General features: G+C 40.1%; 1 protein-coding gene across 9 annotated transcripts in view; it reads right to left on the bottom strand.

The window, feature by feature from the left end:
• The window catches only part of TCERG1 (transcription elongation regulator 1), a 60,893-nt gene extending 49,176 nt beyond the window's left edge, over nt 1–11,717 (bottom strand). For 8 of the 9 annotated variants that reach the window (XR_009262665.1, XM_058732683.1, XM_058732681.1 and 5 more), the window contains exons 1-4: nt 11,597–11,717; nt 4,878–5,103; nt 2,481–2,633; nt 1,121–1,568 (exon numbers count right to left, since the gene is read on the bottom strand). Coding sequence is in view for 8 of the 9 variants with exons in the window: in XM_058732683.1 (XP_058588666.1) it covers nt 1,121–1,568; nt 2,481–2,633; nt 4,878–5,103; nt 11,597–11,655 (886 nt within the window). In the remaining variant the exon portion in view is untranslated. The remainder of the gene's footprint in view (nt 1–1,120; nt 1,569–2,480; nt 2,634–4,877; nt 5,104–11,596) is intronic. The other variant, XM_058732665.1, reaches the window with a different exon arrangement.
• Nucleotides 11,718–22,991: the final 11,274 nt, after the last annotated feature.

Genomic DNA, 22,991 nt, shown 5'->3' on the forward strand with positions numbered 1-22,991 from the left:
AAAATCATTATTTAAATATTTTGGACTTCAATCTCAGCCTATAAATTAAAAAGATACATAAAGATATATAAAACATATATATAAACAGAAATCTCCCAAAGCTAATAGTATACATATTAATGACAATTGTTTCAAACAAATTAATAAAATCTTCTCTCCCCATTCCTAAAATCTATTAATCCCTCTCATCCTTTTAGAAGAAGTCTAACCTTGAGGCCTCGGTGACATTATACCTAAAAATTCTCTTACCCTTCTGAGTGCTTCTATCTCCACTCCTCATTCATCTGCCCGTATCCCATTCTAAAACCTACCTACCTCTAAATGAGATTACTGAAAAGTTCCTACTAACTTCCCCTTATTTCAATATTACCCCTCACCGAAAAAAAAGAACACCAGAAAAATCTTCCAGAACACTTATGCTAGACCCTGGAACCTGCTCGCCTCACCCATTTGCCTGGTTCTTAAAACTCTCTGTAACCTGGTCTCACTCTTACTCAATCTGTTAACCAATATAACTCCCCCTCCCCACCTCAGAAGAGCTTCTTAACAATCCAATAAACTGCATTTATCCTCATCTCCTGACCTTTGTTTATGATGTTCCCCTTACCTGAAAGACCGGTCTTTACTTTCAAATCCACTCAAATCCTACTACACATCCGTCACGATCAACCTCAATACCCACAGTCCACCCACTTACTTGTCTCTCCCTTTTCTTGAATTCCTGCACCTTCTATTTTCACCATATAGCTGTGTACACTACTCTCTAATTGTTTCACATGCATTATTCTTGCCTCAATTAGAAAAACTGGAAGCCCTGTGAGACAGGAACCAAGACTTCTACTTATGTTACAAACCCCACAGCACCCAGCGTTATTACTTGGTCAAGATGGATAGCTACTCTGCACTTCCTAGTTTAGCTTTGTGAATTCCAACAGGACAAATAATTTCTTCTACTAATGGAAATTTCTGTTCTTTTTTAACCCAAAAGGCTTAATGTCAAAAACGTATTTTAAGTAACGTGAAGGATAATACCTGAAACACTAGGATCATTTTGCAATGCAGTCCCTACCTGTCCATTTCTCTAACCCCTAAATGAAAATACATGCTGGCTGGTACTCACTTGATACTGTCTGCGAAACCGAAGAGGCAGTTGTTGTGGTAGAAGTGGTAGAGGATGGGGTGGATGATGATGTTGAAGTGGACACTGCAGGTGCTGGGCTACTGGTTGTAGGGGTGGAAGCTCCTACTGCTTGTGCTTGTACTTGCGCCTGCACCTGTGCCTGCGCCTGCGCCTGAGCCTGTGCCTGTGCCTGCGCCTGGGCCTGGGCCTGGGCCTGGGCCTGAGCCTGGGCCTGGGCCTGGGCCTGCGCCTGCGCTTGAGCTTGTGCTTGTGCCTGCGCCTGAGCCTGCGCTTGAGCCTGGGCCTGCGCCTGGGCCTGCGCCTGGGCTTGGGCCTGAACCTGAGCCTGGGCTGCAAGCATAGGTGTCAGTTCTGACTGCTGAATAACCTTAACTCCATCTGGTTTGGTCCATGCAGATTCACGTGTCCGAGCATTATAATAATAAACCTGCAGAGGAAGCAAAATCATTGGTATCCCAGAATCTGTCAACTATCATTAAAAAACACTAACGCAACTATACCTTCTCTTAAGAAGTATTAAAAAAAAAAAAAAAAAAAAAAAAAAAACTTAGAAAAGAGGGAAAAAAGCTTAGAGAAGAGAAACTGGCTGTTGAAACCATAGGTAATGATAGGTATGAAACTATTAAGTAATTTTCCCCTTCTCCCCCTTCCCCTAATTTTCTATAATGAGCACACTACATTTTTAACACAAAAAGGAAAATCGAGGTTCTATTTTATGCAGAAAGTTAAAAGCAGGCCTTAGAATGCTCTTTTCAGAAAGCCCTGCTTGCAAAGCTGGCGTGTGACTGGCATTTGGAAACCTGAATTTTAAGAGGGTTCCCATCATTCCCTGAAAACCCACAACCACCTTGGCTCAGGTGAGCTTCCTTGGTAGACAACACTTCACACGTGTTGTAACCATTCCATGCTGGAGGAATTAAACATGTCCTATGTAATTCCATTGACAGGATTCTTAGAAGCTTGTGCTTGGTCTCCTCCAGTCTTTGCCCCATGTACCTTTTTTCCTTTGCTGGTTTTGCTTTGGATCCTTTCACTGTAATTAGTCTTAGCTGTGAGTACTCTTAAGTGCTGAGTTCCAGAAGTCCTCCTGGCAAACACTAAACCTCAGAGTTACTTTGGGGACTCAGAATCACAGATGAACATATACAAGCACTCCAGACAACCTTATGTCTGTGCAGAAGTCTAATCCAGTGAGCCTTTCTTGAGTTCTACCCTATCCAGTGCTTATCTGAGACTCATTTTAATTGGCAAGGATACTGTCGTTGATCTCCACCTGCCAGAACTCTTAACTTTTACTCTTGTCACCAAGAGCACAACCTAAATATACTTTATAATTTACCTTCCCATCTGGAGTTTTATTTTCAACCCATATCTCCTCAGTAGGAGGCAGTGCTGGAGTACCAGGAGCAGTCACAGGAGGCATTCCTGGTGGAAACATCATACCCGGAGGAGGAGGCATGGTTCCCATGGGTGGAGGCATAAAAGGTGGTCTCTGTTAATTAACAACAATAATAATGGTCATTTGTACTTCTCTTTTGTACCTTCAAATTAGTAAATTCTACCCAAACATCAAGTACTATAAGAGAAACTAGTTTCCCTCTAGTAGTAAAAACTAGTCCATGCAAATATATTCATCAAGGTTATAGAAGTAAAGTTACTCTTTAACAAAAATGACTACTAAACAGACTAGAAGGAAATATATGAAAATACTAACAGGGTGAATAGCATTATGGGTGAATCTTGCTTTATTCTTTACACTTTAACTGCATATTTCATACAGTGGGCACTGGCTACTTTTCAAAAGGAAAAAAATGAGTCATAGATCTTGTTTAACACTAGGCACACCAATGCCTCCATAGGTCACCTATCGCAGGAACCAACCATAACAGAAACATTATTTTATAAATAATTTTCTAAGAAAAGAAAAATCGGCTCTACCTAACCCTTTTATTCTCTTTTCCCGTAAGAAGCAACTGTAAGCTAGGAAAATATTCGTCATTTTCTATTTTTTGAAGCAATACTAATAATGTAGCTCAAACACATAAACATCAGTAACTTTAAAAGACACAATCAAATAGTTACCCATTTTACTTTTAGTGGAAAATAAGAATTTAAATGACATAACATTATAATTAAAAAAAATCCTGGAGCCATTACTGATCCAATCCTATCTCTGATAATTCCTTCACTGTCATTCTTCAATGACTGCTGACACAAGACCCTCAACCAAACAATTTAACTGAAACTGCTATATCTTAGCAGAAAAGTGGCCTGACATTTAAAAACAGATTCTGAAAAGGAATTAAAAAGATTTCCTCTATAATTTATGAGTAACATTAAAATTCAATTATTCAAAGCATCTTATTCTGTGTCATGCAATGGACACTATAATAATGTGAAAATGCATTTCCTTTTCCTAAAAATGTCTTCTTTTCCATACTCCAGGTTTTTCTGGATTCAGTTTCATGTCTTTCCAGCATCAGCATACAGACCCATGTTCTCTGAAATAACCACCCCAAATAGGTCTCATGCACCGTTAGCTGGAAATCATTTGGATTTAAAGTAAAACCACACAATTATCCACAGAGAACAAGAAAAGCATCACAACATTACAAAGTATCACATTACAAATCTGATTTATTTCCATTAGAGGGTTACATCAGTCCATTACATTTTACAATATTCTACAAGTAGATTTAACTCTTGAAAGCACAAATAAGAAAAAATCCACCTATAACAAGTTATACCACAGTCAGTAGGTCAAAAAGTGATTTCTTCTAATCATAGGAAATATAAAAGCATTTAACATTTTGTTTAAGGGTGGGGGTAGGAACTATCCATTACTTGGAAGGCAATACAATTATTAAGCAAAATATTAAAATTTTGTGTCTCTTCCATAAATATAACCCTATCTACACTGAGTTAACATCGCTTAAATGCTACATCATTACCCTTTTCTATTTTTAGTAAGTTCATTCTTGATTATCCAAGCAAATGGAGGGCAGATGACAGCACTGTATTTATTTGGTTTCAGGGGTGTGCAGGCTGGATAAAGTAAGAAAACAAAGATATATACTCAAACAAAAAGAATACATTCTCAAAAGTAGACATTTGAGACTTGATACCTTCATGACATCATTTCAGACAAATAAATGAGTCTACATAAACTAGAGTAGAATATTATGCTTCAGGTTAAAATACCAGAAAAGTTTTTATTTAAGGAAATCCCACAATAATTCTATTTCTAAAATTGTAAGATAACCCTACTTTTGCCCCAGGGAGACAAAATCTAAATTCTATCCTAGGCATCATTTTCCTGGGAGAACTGCTCAGAAATACAAATACTTCATAATATTTAAATACTTACTGGCAACATTTATCATTGAAAACGTATTACCCCCCACTCTATGTATTAAGATTTCAAACTTCGTTTCCCATAAAGACGGATTACTAGAGACAATTCTCAAGATATAAGGCAGGTAAGAACTACCCTACTGATTCCTAGTTTTATATGTATGTTTTTCTATGGTTTTTCACCATCTAATAAATTCCCGTTCAGAATTTCTATACTAATTATGTTGTTACTACTGCTTTTGGAGCAACACATTTACATATGGATGTTCTCTTTAGCTCCCATTTTCCTATAAATGAGACTAAGAACAAGTTTTTAAGCAAAACTCATACACAATATCAATACTGACACTGACAAACAAATGACAACTTCTACATTCTTTACCTGGAGGTGTGGAGGGCCCATTGGTGGAGGAATCCCTCCTGGAGGAGGCATTGGCGGCATGTTGGGATCAAAAGGAGGACGTCCAAAGGGGGGCCGAGGTGGTGGTGGAGGGCCTCGCATCATACCAAAAGGGGGAGGAGGTCGCATGAGAGGTGGTGGGCCTCGCATCACTGCATTTGGTGGGGGAGCCGGGCCTCGGAACCTCAAGGCCTGCTGTTGAGCCATCCTGTGTGGGAAAGCAATGTATAAATTTTTCCTTCTCAAACATATAAAATATAGTTATTCATCTCTAATTAAAATCAAATTTAAGAGGCCCTTAAGATCAAGTGGAGCTGGAAAGTCATCATTTCACAACCATCGTAGTAAAAAGTGCATCAGTAAGAATGATCAGTGGTCACCAAATCCAGGAGGAAATCTGGATAAGGATGATATCTGATGGTCTTAAAATGTCTCCCCACATGCTATTTTCAGTTGCAGGGCAGGATGAAGAAACATCAACTACATATTAGGGAAACTGGGCAACACCCTGACCAAGTGATCAAAATTATTATCACCTAAAAAGAATAAATGGGGGTGCACCTGGCTGGCTCAGTCAGTTGAGCTCTGGACTCTGGATTTCGGCTCAGGTCATGATCTCAAGGTAGTGAGATGGAGCCCCACGTCCACCTCCTCGCAGGGTGTGGAGCCTGCAGATTCTCTCTTCCTCTCCCTCTGCCCTCCCGGCTCATGCGAGCACGCTCTCGCTCTCTCACTCTCTCTCTCTCATAAATAAATAGATAGATAGGTAAATGGACACCAAGTGACTGAGAGGGATACACAATCACCTATTCCGAGCAAGAATGTATAACCTCAATCTAATAATGAGGAAATATTAGACAAATGCAAAATGAGGAATGTTCCATTAAAAAGGGAGAATGAGGGCTGTATTCTTCACAAATGTCAATGTTATACATAAAAGACAAAGGAAGGCTGTGGAAATGTCATAGATTTTAAAGGACGCTAAAGAGATGACAACACAATACTAACTCTAGACTGGATTCGGTACTAGAGAGAAGACATGCTAATAGGATATAGTGAAGTAATGGGCAACGCTGGGATATGGAGAGTACTGTTATCTGTGTAAATTTATGAAGTTGATAACTTATTATTACAGAGGAGAGTATGTCCATTCTTAGAAAACAGACACTTAACTATATCTTACCCTCAAATGGTTCAGAGTAAAAGAGAACATGCATACGTGCAAATAATAAGGCAGAGAGGTAAAATACTAAGTGTATTAACTTCATTTTTGCAACTTTTGGAAATTATTTCCAAGTACAAAGTTTTTACAGGGGGTGGGGGGTAGCAGCTTAAGAGATCACGAATATTCTTTAAAGGATAAGCCCTTCGCTACACTGAACCCCATCCCATCCTTCAACCTCTAGGTCATCACCCTGGTTTGTTTTTCCCATGGCATTTAAACAGATAGGAAGTATCACATAAATGGTATTACCTATCTCCTCTCACAAGTGCTTTTTTTAAAAAACAAAATTTTTAAAAATATTTTATGCTACCATGTATCAGGCAGTGCTCTAAGCTCTTTTTAAGTCATTTAACCATCTTTTTTTTTTAATTTTTTTTTAACGTTTATTGATTTTTGAGACAGAGAGAGACAGAGCATGAACGGGGGAGGGTCAGAGAGAGGGAGACACAGAATCTGAAACAGGCTCCAGGTTCTGAGCTGTCAGCACAGAGCCCGACGCAGGGCTCGAACTCATGGACCGCGAGATCATGGCCTGAGCCAAAGTCGGACGCTTAACCGACTGAGCCACCCAGGTGCCCCTCATTTAACCATCTTAACGCCGTGAGATGGATGCTACAGGTGACCCTTGAATAAAACAGGTTTGAGCTGCACGGGCCCACTTACAGGCGAATTTTTTTCAATAAATTCAGTACAGTACTAAATTACGTTCTCTTCCTTGTGATTTAACATTTTTTCTCTAGCTTATTTTATTGTAAGAATACAGTATATAATACATTTAACATACAACATACGTGTTAATCAATTGCTTATGTTATGGGTAAGGGGTCTCAGACAAGAGTAAGCTATTAATAGTTAAGTCTTGGGGGACTCAAAAGCTGTATTTCAATTCTCAAATCGTGGGGGGTGGGACAGCATCCCTAACCTCCACATTGTTCAAGGGTCAACTGCATTATCAACTTCATTTTAAAGATGAGGACACTAAGGCACAGAGAAGTATCACTTGCCCAAGACCTCACAGCTGGTTCAGCAGTAAAACCAGGATTTGAACACAGGCAAACAGTTCTTAAACACTACACCATGCTGTTTATGTAAGCCTCTCTAGAGCAGGAATTCTGTCTTGCTCTCCTGTATATTCCCAGCACATAGTAGGTCTCAATATTCGTTGAATAAGCCAATATTTAGGCACTATTGTACCTAAATTACCTTACAAGTAGGGTATACACATTATAAAAATTATTTTTAATATAATTTCCTTATTCTTCTCAAAAGCTACTATAACTCTTTATATATGAAATTTACATTTTTGTGCCCATGAGATTAATAGTTACATTCCTTATGTATATCTGAAAATAATCATTTTCATACTCTCTTCTCACCAGGCTCTTCCAACTTTCCTACATCCTTCAACCCTCTGCTTAAGATTATCCTTTGAACTTTCTCTAAATTTTCCACACTGTAGTTCAATTCTGTCACAAAAAAATCCTAAGAACTAGTATGACTTCCATGAGAACACTAGGATTGTAAACACATCCAAGAGCTACTATTCCAAGAGTATTTAACCAAATTTGCAAATTATCCTGCACTCGGGATTGCAAAGTACGAGGTAATAATGGTGATGGCACAAAGAAGTAAGGATGGGATCAAAATAATCAGTCTTCATATTATACACACTCCCTAAAGACAGACAGGAAAGTCTTAACCTCTGGGCAGAAAAAAAGTGAACCACCAAGGAAAGATACTGTGTTTCAGTCTCAAGTTAATAATGTACCTTAATCTTCTGATTTCCTTTGAATCTGCCTCTCCCTTTACAGAAAAATTACAGTAATTCTTTCTTTAGATTTTCACTTCCTAGTTACAGGCTGAAGTTAAGTGGTGAGGCTTTTGAATCACAAAAAAAGTCAAATCAGGACTCTGCCTTTTGTTGTTAGGCTAGTTACATAATTTCTGAGCCTGAGTATACTCAGTATTAGTATACTAATGTAAATTAGCAGGGGCAGAGAAATAAGACCTATCTCCTATCTCACTGTTCAATGAGATAATCCCTGTGAAGCATTTAGGATAGCATATGCTACCCAGTAAATTATCATTACCTAGAACAGTGCTCAACTTCAAAAAGCAATGTCAATTTGACTAGACAGCTTAACTTTCAAGTCTGCCACTAAAAATGATGACAAAATTCACAGAATTTCCTCCATCAACAGCCTAAAGGTGCCACCTTCTGATGTCAGATATGTATAGCACACGTGTTGAGCTCTCTGTACATGCAGTTGCATCCCAACAACCTCACCAGAAACTTCAAGTTGGAGTAAATGAACTAATAAAGTACTTGGAAGAGCACCTAACACTTAAGCCCCCTGTAAGCAGGAGCTATTATTACTGTGGCCATAACATTAGTGTAACAGTAGTGTTAAATGGTATTAATGTGAGAAAGCTAGCTATACTGTAGTGTTAACTACATTACTATAATTACTATTATTAGAATCTCTATAACTTGACCTCTACCGACCTATTTTTTGATCAAATACTTTAAATAAAAGTTCATTACCTTGAAGCCTGTGCACTTGTTCCCTCGGCCTGGCATGCTTTACCCCAGATGTCTACATAACTGGCTCCTTCTCATTCGGCCTCACTTCAGATGTTACCTCAAACTCTTTTCTAACCCCAAACCCAGTCCCTCTCTGGCTCGTAACCCAATTTGCATTTTCAATTATGATACATGTTACGAAGAAATCTTTCACTTGTTTACTTCTGTGTTCTGTCCACCCGCTAGTATATAAGATCCTCTTTGGCATACTGCTGCATCCCAGGGCCCAGGACAGTAACTGTTCAAGCATTACTCTTGCAATGGTCATGTAAACTGGGTACTTCCTATATACCAAGCACGGTTACATGGACGGTGTTTGTACTAATTCTTGTAGTCCTCACAATCCTCATAAACTTACCAGTTAGGCAAGTTTGGCACCATTTTTACAAAGGAAACTATGGCACAGAAAAATACCTTGTTTAAGGCAGCTGGCTAGTGGTAGCACCAGTGTATTCTTATTCCCATTTTACAGTTGAGGAAATTGAGACTCCCAAGTATCTTGTCATCAGACAAAGTATTAACAGGTAAACAAAGGCCTTGGATAAAAGATCTATACAAATACGACTCTACAAAAGCGTTCTTAATGGTCTTCAACCATTAAGGGACGGGTGGCATTTGGACCTCTAAATAAATTTTGTCTACTGTAGGTTATATGCATCCCTACCACTTCTAACCTTTTTGGAAAACAGAAGGCTCCTTACAAGAATAGAAGACTCTTTTTTTTTTTTACAAGAACAAATGTATCTCCCTAGGATATACAATCTCCCCAGTGGTGAAGACAATGCTGCAAATACTTTAATAGGAAGGACAAAAATAGAGAGATGCTACATCATGATATATGGGAGTCAAATTATGTGGTAAGACTGTGAGGAGACCTAGACCCTACCAATTACTCAGTGACCTTGAATAAGTCTCTTCACACTTGGGAGGTTGATCTCATTTGATATGAGGTTAGTTCAGTTTAGAATTTAGATCAATCTTAATTAGCATGGAAGCTCCTTGAGGACAAAAGTTTTCGGTCTGGTTCAAGGCTCCCCTGCCAGCAGGTACCTAGGTCAGTGACTGTCACAAAGCACACACTAAATGTAGGTCCATAAGTAAACCATCTGTAATCTCCTATATTCTTTTATTTACCATATATCCATCCAACACCTCCCTTGCCAGGCACTATGGCAGACACAACATGATACACATTAAGAATACAAATACAAAAATAAGCCTCAATTTGTACCATCAAAGAAGCCACATAAACAGGTAATTTCTCTTACACCATGAGAAATGCTATAATCAGTTATTTTATATAAGTAAAAGTTTTTACAATATGCTCTGGAAGCAATTTCCAACCCAGGAGGCTAAGATCTAAAATATTTGCAAGAGAACACCTAATTTAAAACCCTATTCAAATCACTTTTACAACAATGTCTAGATTACTAGTAACAAAGTCTAAAAGGCTACTCTGTAAAGTACTAAAATGCAAAGTAATGTTCCCAATAAGGAGGTAAGTAACTATTCCCTTGAGATCACAATCAGTAATAAACTTTCCATCACTGATACTGAACCACCCTGACAATACACTTTGATCACTCATTACTAACGTACATATGGGGTTTAAAGGGTATGAAATTCGCCCCTGAAAGAAAACAAGATTTTACTCCTGTCAAGTAAGGATTTCTCTGTGTGACAATTCAGAATTGAGAAGACAATTTTTTCCTGAACACTTGAGTAACAATACCCATTTCTTTCTACAATTTCATCTTGAGCTCCAGACAATACTAGAGAGTCCTCATAACCTACACTGCTCTTTTTCATTTTCAAATGCTGACAATGGCACAATTCAGAATGAGAGCTGAACATCTGAAATGTCATTTTCCCTTATCCACAAAAAAAAAAAGTACCAAACATACATAAAGCTCAGTATCTCTTTTCCTCAAAAACCACTAAAGAATTTTACTTTATCAAGACACTTTTACTGTACCAGATCTTAATTACAAACCCCATAGGCACTAAGATACCAAAGGAAGAAAGGTCACTGCACTCTTTAGGGCAATGGCGTAAGCAGGAGAATGGAACAGCGATCCAGATTGCTGGCTCTGGAGCCTGACTGCCTGGGTTCAAGCCACTTCCTGGAGCCACAATTCCATCAATGCGACCTTGTCCTACTTCCTCGACCTCTACAGGGTTCAGTTTCCTCACCTGTACGATGGGCCAGTAACTTAACTGAAGAGGGCTCTGGTCTGTGGCCTGCAAAAATGACAATAGCCAACTACCCCAAAGGCACACAGAAACACGTATCAAACGGCTGTCGCTATTGCTGTTATTCACAAATGCGGCATGAGGCATAAACGGATGAGAGAGAAAGAAAGCACACAGGAAGTTCAGAAAAAGAAGCGATGAGGCGAAGAAGGAACAGGACAGACGTGGGGACCCCCGAGGGCCGCGGACGGCCTGGGGAAGGCTGAGCCAGAAGTGGCGACGGATCCCGAGGAGTTAAGTGCGGAGTGGAAGGGGTCGATGGGGGAAAGCCCGGCCCTCGGCGGAGCTGAGCCGGCAGGAAGGTTGAGGTGGGCCGAGGCGGAGGCGGCACGAGGCTGAGGCGGGGCCCCAAGGCGGGAACGCCGGACCCGGCCCGCAGGCCGCAGGCCGCGAGGGGCGCTGGGGCCCAGGGAAAACCGCAGGGCGCGCCCGGAGAGGGCACAGGAGGCCGCGGCCCAGCCCCGGCTCGGCTCTCTCATTCAAGCCACCTTCCCCTTCCCCCTTCGCCAACCCCATGCGGTCCTGGCCCCGAGCCGCTGCGGCTCCTCCGCCCACCCCCCGACCGCGGATCTCCCCGCGGCAGGCCTAGCCCCTGGGGCCCCACTGTGCTGAAATGTAAGGGAGGACAGCGCCCCTTACCTGAGCTCCCCCGGGTTGAATCGCTCACCGTCCCCCCCGTCCCCGCCACGCTCCGCCATTACAGAGGGCCGCGTTCATCCACCCGCCGACTGAGCGTCCTCGATTGGCCGGTCGGATCGTCAATCCCGTGCGAGGGCGGGGGAGATCGCAGAGATCAATGAAATGATTGGTGAAGCTTTCCATCAATCTTCAGGCTGAGGGCGGTATCTGCCTTGCGATTGGCGAAATGGCCCGCCGACTTTGAAAGCGGTATCCAGACAGCTAGGTGATTGGTTACTCGGAGGCTATATGGGAAATGAGACTAGAGCAACGAGAAGCCGCCGGCGCCCTCTCGAGGTAAGCAAAATTAGGTCCTCCCACGTACTGCCGGGCCTGCGGTAGCCACGTGTCTGCCGGCTTCCAGGAAAGCCAATTGTGGAGCCATATTGGCCGCTTATGGGTAATAGTGGCTCAGGCAGAGACCCTTTCCATTGCGAGAGCCAATCAAAAATCGACCTGAATTGGACCTAAGCCAATCACAGAGTTGCTGTGGAAATCAGCTATTTCCCAGCTTTTCAGAATCGTGTGTTCAGTGACCACCCGTTGATAGCCACGTTATTAATAAAAGATTACTAACTACCAAAGTGTCTCCTAAAGTGTATCGTCATCTGATGAGTGTTATAAGTTGCCGTATTAAGACAAGTGGGAGATGGCAAACCTCTGTGCAATTTACAGTAGAAAGCATCTGCCCTTCATGCCTCTCTGAATTCAGCACACCCTGGTACCCAGAAGGAAGTCTGTTTATTGGTCTTTTTATTAAAGGGAAAATGTAAATAAATAAATAAATAAATAAATGGAAAATTTTAAAATAAAGCTGTAGGCTCTAGGGTATTAAAGGCATAAAGATGATGAGCCCTATCTATCATGAAGGAATTCAAAATATTAAAATAATAATACATAATTTTTAGTCAGACCTAACCACATGTACGAGGCACTGTCCTGAGTACTCTCCATGTACTAGCTCTTTTAAGTCTCATAAACACTGAGAGGTGGGTACTGTGAATAGCTACAGTTTATACATGAAACTGAGACACAGAGAACTTAGGTAACTTCACAAACTCACAAATGGCAGAGCGTAATAAGGGCTCTCTCTCTCCTCTCTTTCTCTCTCTCTCTCTCTCTGTGTCTCTCTCTCAAAAATAAACATTAAAAAAATGTTTTTTAATGTAGTAAGAGCTAAACACAGCTTCAACTGGTGAAGGAAAAGAATGCAGAGTGCCTGGGTGGCTCAGTCGGTTGAGCGTCTAACTTCAGCTCAGGTCACGATCTCTGCGTTTGTGAGTTTGAGGCCCGCATTGGGCCCTGTGCTGACAGCTTGGAGCCTGGAGCCTGCTGATTCTGTCTCCTCCTATCTTTGCCCCTCCCCCACTTGTTCTCTCTCTTCTCTCTCTCTCTCTCTCTCTCTCTCTCTCTCTCTCTCTCAGAAATAAATAAACATTAAAAGAAAGGTTTTTTTTAAAGAAAAGAATGCTTAAAATTTCACTGACTATATGACATCCAAACAAACTGGAGCCTAAGAGTGGGAGTTAGATCCCTTTTTCAGTAGCAGCATACATCCCCAAATCATGCCAAACTATTCTGAGAATAATACTGATATAGATGGCTCATGACAAACTATTCCCCAGTGCTGAGGGGAAATAAAGCATCCCAAAATAGATACCTTATAGAAAGCAAATCAGTGGCATGTATAAAAGATGAAAACAAACTGTCAGTTTGAATGAATGGAAGAAACACTTCGCAGTTGTAATGAAAGTTTTATCATTTGATAGTTTTATTACTTATATCTATCTATAGAGAGAGAGACATTAAGATATTTATATCTTATTTTATCATCTTCTTTTTAGATATGTAGAGCAGGCATACCTATATATATGTACCATATGTATATGATTTTATGTTTAAGTATTTCATTGTTTCATTGCCATAGCTTATTCACATAAACATGAGCTTGAAATTTGCATATTTTGCACTCAACAGTTACACAAAATATACAGCAAATATCTCATCTGAGCTGCATCTACAGTGAGACATTTTATTGAATCAATGTGAAAATATAGTTAGAGGGGCTCAGTGCATCTTGCAAGAGACCAAATGCAGTTCCCTGTGGCCAAAGAATGATAACTCAGGTTACTGAAAATGTGCATAGCTGCACAGAACAGAACAACAAATACTACCGTTGCCAATTTGGCAACAATTGAATTACAAAGCCTGAAACTTAGTCTGTCAAAGTGAGGTAAAGAGACAGTGTTTGTTTAAGACTAATTAATATCATCAGGGCTTTAAGTTTTGGCTATGAAGTCATCCTGCAGAAGTGACTCTTGAAACGTGGTTCCAATGCAGAATCCGGCATTTCTGAACACCTATCTTAAACCTATGGTAGGTACTTTGCATACACTATGATTAATCCCCTCAGCAGCCCTACAGGCAGACATATTGTCACCAGTTTATATGTGGAGAAACGAAGGCTAACGGAGATTTCATAGCTTGTGCAAAGTGACATCCACACAGCCAGTAAAAAGTGAAGCTAGGGTTTCAAGCACAGATGTATCTCACACCAAAGCCAACTGGGGACTGCTAAATCCCACCCAAACCAGAAAGATAGCATAGTTAACAGACCATGTCTGCCTCTTTCCTCTAGACTGAAATACTTTGAAAGGACTCTATTTTCTTCACTGAATCCCCAACATCTAGCAGAGTATTCATTCACCTGAGAGGCCAGTGTTGTCTACTGGGCTGTGCAGCTATATTATTCCTCGCTGGGGGAAATAATGGTCTTTGAAACATTGGAAGAGAACTCAGTAATGGAGATACACCTGCTGGCTTCCTAAGAGGCAATATGGATAGCTAATTGATGAAATGAGATCAGGATTCTAGTCCTGGCTCTATGAATTACTGGCAGCATAATCCTGGGCAAATTACTTGACTTTCCATAGCTTCAGCTTCTTTATTTGGAAAATAAAAGAGCTGCCATGAGGTTTCATAAGTGACCATTTACCATGGCCTAGGCAGCAACGAACAGGCCTCAATAAGTAATATTTGTTAACTGAGTTGCTTTGGGGCATTTTGCTAGCTGATGCTTTACCTAAACGGTTAAAATCAAGATAATTTTCAGGTTTTGCACATGTCTACACGAAGACATTGAGCTATCAGCCAAGAAACTAGAACAATATTACTCTATGAAGAGTAAACATCATACTAAATCAACATGTGGGTCAGAGCAGCAAATAAGAATAGTAGCTTACCCCTGCTTTCTTTCTTATCTGTGTCTAGTTGTCTATATCTGGGCAACAAGTTGCCCCCAAATTTAACAGCTTAGAGCAACAAAATTTCTTATTTCAGTTTCCATGGGTCAGGAATCCAAGCTCAGCCTCTAGTGGAGGTCTCTTGTGAGGAGGCAATCAGGTTGTCAGCCACGGGGGAAGATTCACCTGAAGTTCAAATATCTGCTTCTAAGTGCTCTCATCTGGTTGTTGGCATGTGTCACTTCCTTGCAGGTTCTTAAAAACTGAGGACACCCCCATGGATGTCTCCATGGGGCTGACGACAACATGGCAATTTGCCTCTCCTACCATAAGCAGTCTAAAAGAGAAAGAGACAGAATGCCCAAGACAGAAGCGACAGATTTTTTGTAACTTAATGTTGGCAGTGAAATTCCATCACTGCTGCCCATATTCTGTTCACTAGAAGCAAACTGGTAAGTCCAGCTCACGCTCAAGGGGAGGAGATTACCCAAGAGTTGAATGCCATAGCCAGGGGTCATCTTTTAGCTCTCAACTTCCACCTTACTTCTCCAGAAAGCAGTGTTCAGAGAGAAAACCTGACTTCCTGCTATTTCCCCTCTTAGATTCTTTTCCTGTAACATCCCTCATGTCTCTGTAACATTCCAATCACTTGTTACTACATATCGTAATAATGAGCAGTGTGTATATGATATGTTTTACACATATTGTCTTATTTCTTTTCCTGTCAACTTTTTTTGTTTTTAACGCTGAAGTACTTTAAATTATAAACATCGTAACATTATATCACTAAATACATCAGTATGTATCTCTTAAAAAAATACATAGTTTTCTATGTATCAAATATAACATTTTCACACCTAACAAAATTAAGGGTAATGCCAAGTCTATATTCACATTTCCCCAGCTGTCTCTAAGATGTCATTTTTAGCTGGTTTGGCCAAAGCAAGATCCAATTCAGAACCATGCAATGCATCTGGTTGCTATGTTGCTTAGGTCACTTTTAACCTACAAGAGTTCCTTTTATCAGGACACTGACTTGCTGAAGATACCAGGCCAGTTCCACCCTCTGGATCTCTCTGATTGTTTCCTCTAACCCTTGTATTTCTGGAAGCTGGAACTTAGATCCGAAGACTTGGTTAGATATAAGTTGAACATTTTTATGAAAAGAACTTCATAACTAGTGCTGTTTATTTCAGTTATAACACACCCAGAAACACAGGCATATCTGATTATCCCACCCTTAATGATGCTGAGAGTGACACTGGGTTACAGCAGTGACAGCTCTATCCTTCCACCGTAACCAGTGTACTATCTGCACTGTTAATAGTTACATCTGGACTCTAGTCAGAAACCAGGACTATTTTGGGCAAAATTGGATGAACGGTAATCCTACCTATCAACCATTAATTTAAACGGTTTAATGGTTTTATCTTTCCCTGAATCAATATTTCCTCGGGGTGGCAAAATAACGAGTTTCTAATTATATGTTACCTTCTATTTTTACTACCTAACAATTCTGCAAATTGGAGATTTCCCTGAACAAGAGGAGCTATTTACTTACCCAAAAATTCAGTGTGTATTTTAAAAGGTAGATAAATGTGTGATTCTTTCCCTTTATTTGTGAACTTTCAAAATAAAAAGGTGTTTTGAGAGCCGACTCAACTAGAGACAAATTGGGTGTTTTTCTAATTCCTTTCTTTAAGTTTAACATAGACTCATGGGTTGTCAATAGATTCATTCCCTTTCAATTAACTAAAATCAATAATAATTTTTGATGCTCAAATTTCCATAGATTATCCATTTGTTCTTCACAACAATCTTCTTTTTTTTAAGTTTATTTATTTATTTACGTTGAAAGAGTGAAAGAGAGAGAGAGACAGAGAGAGAGAGTGTGTGTGTGTGAGCGGGGAGCAGCAGAGGGAGAGGGAAGGAGAGAATCCCAAGCAGGCTCTGCACTGACAGTAGGGGCTCAATCCCATGAACACTGAGATCATGACCTGAGCTGCAATCAAGAGTTGGAGACACAAATGACTGAGCCACCCAGGTGCCCCAACAATCATCTAAGTAAGGTATCATTACTATCCCCTTTTACATATCAAGAAACTGAGACAAAGGGAAGTTAAGTAACTAAGAAAGGAAGTAACTAAGCTGGCTCAGAGAGTAACTTCAATGTCCAATTGAATCTAGATTCCAAGACACTAGGGAATGAATTCATGTTTTTTCAGTTCATTTCTCTTGAATGTAGCTCAGTGCCAGTCAATAAATCAGTCAATGAGCAAACTGATTAATTGATGATCATTTCTAATTGACTCACAAAAAAAGTTATAATACCAACTGAAGACTTTCAGATTAAATAACGTAATGACTGGGATTAACTTCAAAATAAACAAGCATATGGGAATGCAAGCTGGTGCAGCCACTCTGGAAAACAGTATGGAGTTTCCTCAAAAAACTAAAAATAGAACTCACCCTATGAATCTGCAATTGCACTACTAGGCATTTATCCAAGGGATACAGATGTGCTGTTTTGAAGGGACACATGCACCCCCATGTTTATAGCAGCACTATCAACAATAGCCAAAGAATGGAAAGAGCCCAAATGTCCATCGATCCATCAATGGAGGAATGGATAAAGAAGATGTGGTATATATATATATATATATATATATATATATATACACACACACACACACACACACACACACTGGAGTATTACTCGGCAATCAAAAAGAATGAAATCTTGCCATTTGCAACTACATGGATGGAACTGGAGGGTATTATGCTAAGTGAAATTAGAGAAAGACAAAAATCATATGACTTCTCATATGAGGACTTTTAGAGACAAAACAGATGAATGTAAGGGAAGGGAAACAAAAATAATATAAAAACAGGGAGGGGGAGAAAACAGAACAGACTCATAAATATGGAGAACAAACTGAGGGTTACTGGAGGGGTTGTGGGAGGGGGGATGAGCTAAATGGGTAAGTGGCACTAAGGAATCTACTCCTGAAATCATTGTTGCACTGTATGCTAACTAACTTGGATGTAACTTAAAAAAAAAATAAAAAAATAAAAATAAAAAAATAAACAAGCGTAGGGAAGTACAAGGCAGGAGAGAGGGTCATAGATGAAACAGGGCTGACTGTACCTTGATAACTGTTGAAGCTGGGTCATAGGGAAGTGATAGTTTATGATGCTATCCTCTCTACTTTTTAATAGTTGAAATTTTCCACTAACAAAGAAAATATTCTAAGGCCTGAAACATTGAAATGTAGGGAACTACATAAAAGAGTGTTTAAACTGGCACACAGCAAAGTGTACCTGCTTACATTTTTAGTCTATAGTCTGACAAAAGATAGGAGAACAAGAGCAAACTGATGATACCAACTATTCCAACACAAGCTAAATTAGATATGTAAAGAGTAAGGTCTCCTCTGTAGTCATAATGGTAACTATACTTATCATAGTGAGCTTTGCATAATGTATAAACTTGTCAAATCACTTTGTTATGCACCTGAAACTAATGTAACATTATATGTCAACTGTACTAAAATAATAAAAATAAAATTAGAAAGAGTAAGAGCATCCTATTAAACAGATTAAGGTAACAGAAATCTCCTGTTTGACTTTTTCATTGGAAAGCTGATAACGATGGTATGTATAATATTGTTTAAATGCCAAAACTTAGAGAAAGTCTGATCACTACAAAAGGAAAAACCTGTGAATCTCTCTTCTAGAAGAAAAGATATTCTCAAGAGAAGGATTTAGCCACAGAAACCAAACTGAAGAGGCAGATGAAAAGATGCCAGGTCACAAAACGCACTGGAGTTTTGACATCCATTAAAAATATTGTTTCTAATAAATGTAGAAGCAACGAGGAAAAAAGAAAATCACCGTTAGGATACCAAAGTAATCATGCTGCAGGCAAGTTCTTCTGATGCATGCCAAAATTAGTGGATGAAACTGTAAAGACAAACAAGATACTGCATAGGCTCAAAATATCTCCACCCAAAATTTATAAAATACTGCAGTGGTTTTAAGATATGCCAATGAATTCTTTGAGACTCCTCCCTCCAAAAGGTGGAGGTTGATGTTCTTCTCCTTGAGTGTAGGCTGAACTTAGGGACTCTACCTAACAGAGTTTACACTTAGAGTGAAGAAATGTGGCACAAACGATCTCAACCAAGTGCTCAGGGTTAGTATCTTCAGTGAAGGTGTGCACCCCTGATACGATGTGATGAGGAGGTCTCTTCACCTCCGTGGCATTCCTCCCCAAAATCCATAACATCAGTCTAAACCTGAGGAAACATTAAACAAATAGCAATTAAGGGCATCCTACAAAATACCTGACCGATATTCTCCAAAAGTGTGTAAGTCATGACAGGAGGGGAAGGACTGAGAAACTATCACAGCTTCAAGGCAGCAGAGGAAATGTAACAACTAAATGCAACGTGGTATCTTGGATTGCCTCCTGGAACAGAAAAAGGACACTTGTGGGAAAACAACTGAGGAGATTTGAATAAAGCTGGTAGTCCAGTTAGAATTGTGCCTTTTGGTTTTGATAAATGTACTATGGTTGCATAATAGGTTAACATTAGGGTATCTCTGTGGTAACTTTGTGTCTCTTCTGTAAATCCAAAATTATTTCAAAATGAAAAGATTTCAAAATGTGTCATAAACTTCCAGACAACTAGCTTTCAGTGGTGCTAACCAAGGACAGAGGGTACAAACCACAGCCATATTATGAGGTTTACCTTAATTTATCCATCTACAAGCTGAGAAGATGAGATGAGACACTTATCCAATGATGAGGGCGAGTAACGCAAAGGACAAAGGATGTCCCTAGAAAAGTCTCGGCTACCTAAGTGCCGAGTCCTCGCAAGATGCCCTTGATCTTGGGAAATACTTGTGGTTAAGGACTGCACTCCTAGCTTTGCAGTCTCCCCAACAGATTTTGTCGGCACAATAAGACCAGAACCAAAGTCAAAACACTCACTTTAAAGTGAGCACTTAAAGACCCATCTCCATAAACCAGAATGCCAGTTTATTTACAGAGAATTACAATAGTCAGGTGAGCCAGATGTCCCTGTCCTCCCTGTGGGCCAACTTACAGAGCCAGCGAAATTATCAGAAAACAGCTCAATGAGATTGGAAGCAGAACAAGGGCAGTAAGTTATTTGATTTGAATTTTTAATAACAGTGGGTCATGACGGACTGATAATTCACTATTCCAAATAGAGATATACCTTCCATTTAGACCACCTCTGTATGCTCTTGCATTGGGGATCTCTCTGCTCTTCCTCTCATGTGTACCAAAGCCTACTTCCCTAACTAGAAGGGCATTTTATTTATTTATTTTTTTAATGTTTATTTATTTTTGAGAGAGAAAGAGAGACACAGTGTGAGCAGGGGAGGGGCAGAGAGAGAGAGGGAGACACAGAATCCGAAGCAGGCTCCAGGCTCTGACCTGCCAGCACAGGGCCTGACACGGGGCTCGAACCCATGAACCATGAGATCATGACCTGAGCCAAAGTCGGACACGTAACCGACTGAGCCACCCAGGCACCCCTAGAAGGACATTTTAAAAAGAAATGTGTTCTTTTCCATTCTGCTCTGTAGGGAACAAACAGAAAGGAAGTCATTTTTATCATTAACATAATTGATTGATTCAGTCAACAGACAATAAGTGGTTGACAAGCTCATGAATTTGTAGACCCTTAAGATAGTTCCATTGACCACCTGGGATCTATGGATCACAGAGTAGAGGACACCTGCACTAAGACAACTATCTATGTTTCGCTTCCACAATTTTTCCTCAATTGGATACCATGTGATTACTTAGGCCTCCACTTATTAAATGGTAATCACATTCCCTAAGATTACCCTAATTTGGATTTGTCCTGGAATAGTCACCTAGTCATCTTCAAGCTTTGGTTTTATTAACACAGATGACTGGATCTAAGTCCACTGTGTATGCATTTTGCTAGAACCTTTGGGTTTGTCCCCAGAATACTCAATGACACATTTACAACATCTTGGTTATTGATCCAAACAGTACAGCAAATCCACTGTGTAAACACTATTTCTTTTACTGAATTGGTCAAAAAGAGCCCTTCTCTTTCTTTTATTAACAACAATCCTGTCTTTTATGGCTCATTCCAGCCCCAAAATCATACTATTAAGATTTTGTTCCTCAAAATTAAAACAACATCATCTCAGGAATCCTTTTGAAAGTTAATATTTAAGACTTGTTTTAAGACTATCTGTCACTTGTTATTATATCATATGTTATATTACACTTGTTTTATAGACTGTCAGATACAAATTCCCTACATTGCTACCTGAGAAGTTACAAAAGGAGTTTACTGGAGAGCTGAAAGGAATCTCATCTGGTCCAACATTCTTTGTCTATGGATGAGGAAATAGAGACCCTGAGAGATTATTAACTTTCTCATGGTCATATATCCAGTTAGTGGCAGACACAGGACTAGAACCCAAGTCTCTACGACTTTACTTCCTTGGTTAAATCTGACAGAAAGCTCTGTCTCTCAAAATTTATAAAACTCAACATCTGCAGTGTCTCATTAAGCTTCACACAAGTGTCAGGACAGATTGAGGCAATCACTGTTTATTGCTCGAGTAATAACTCACCATTTTAGAAGTTACTTGAACTCTTCTTCATTACACAAAATGTATCAGACCAAGGGTTCTAATTTTGGATTCAGAAGATAATTAACTTGTCCATTTGGCAAATCCATTCATTTGTCCCTTTAGCAAACATGTAATGAACATTCATTTTGTGTGAGGAACTATCATAGCTGCTAACGATGCAAGATTCATTGTCCACGGAGTACAGTCTAGAAAAGGGGTAAATAAGCCAAATCTTAGCCAAGACAAATGACTAATATTTACTGAGTGATTACTACATGCAAGCATTTTACATGGAACTTCGCACATAACTCCTCATGACAGTGAAACGCAGCTGTGACTTATCATCTGCGCTTTGCAGATGACATTACAAAGGTTAACTGAGTGGCCTGAACTCCTACATTAAGTGCCCTATTCAGGCAATGCCACACTACTACATTTGCTTCCAACGTTTATGCCATACGGCTTGGAACTCAGGCAGAAATACAGAAGGGGCAACTATATTTGGAGGGAGACTGCACTGTGGAGGTGGAAACTGAGGCAGCAGAAAGGACTAGGAAAGAATGTATTAAGGACAGTGTTTTGGAAGTAATTTTAGGAACTACGTGACGGAAGGACTAACATATAGGGGAGTGGCAGGCAGCAGGACTGAAAAGGTGGGTGAGGTTCTATTTTATTCTGCAGGTGATAAATTATTTGAGAATTTCAAGCTGGGGAGTGACAGGATCAGATCTGCTTCTTAAAATGATCGCTTGGTTTACAGTGCAGATAAGGAGTTGAAACAGAGCAAACTTGAAGTCAGGGAGACCTAGAAAGCTTTTGTTTTTGACCACGATGGGGCTTTGAGCTGAAAAAATGACAGTGAGATGGAGAAGAGGGAGCAGGTTCAGAAACTATTTAAAAGATAGAATCCAGGGCCAGGCAATTGGGCAACCAACTTCCGCTCCTGTCATGATCTCGCAGTTCACATGGTCAGCCCCCACGTGGGGCTCTGTGTGCTGACAGCTCAGAGCCCGGAGCCTGCTTCAGATTTTGTGTCCTCCTCTCTCTCTGTCCCTTCCCCACTCACACTCTGTGTCTCTTTTTCTCTCTGAAAAATAAATAAACATTAAAAAAATAAAAATAAAAAATAAAAGAATCAGGGCGCCAGGGTGGCTCAGTCAGTTAAGCGTCCAACACTTGGTTTCAGCAGACGTCGTGATCTTACGGTTTCTGAGATGGAGCCCTGTGTCGAACTCTGTGCTGACAGCCTGGAGCCTGCTTGGGATTCTCCCAACCCTCTCTCCCGGCCCCTCGCCCACTGGTGCGCTCTCTCTCATAATAAATAAATAAAACCTTAAAAAAAATAAAAGAATCAACAAACTCAGTGATGGGTTGGATTTGAGTGTGGGACAGGTGGGGAGTTTTAGGCAACATTAAGATTTCTGACTTGGACAGCCTAGGTAATACACAGGGATAACTTCTCC

Source organism: Neofelis nebulosa, chromosome 1 (assembly GCF_028018385.1).
Source record: "Neofelis nebulosa isolate mNeoNeb1 chromosome 1, mNeoNeb1.pri, whole genome shotgun sequence".
Taxonomy (NCBI): Eukaryota; Metazoa; Chordata; class Mammalia; order Carnivora; family Felidae; genus Neofelis; species Neofelis nebulosa.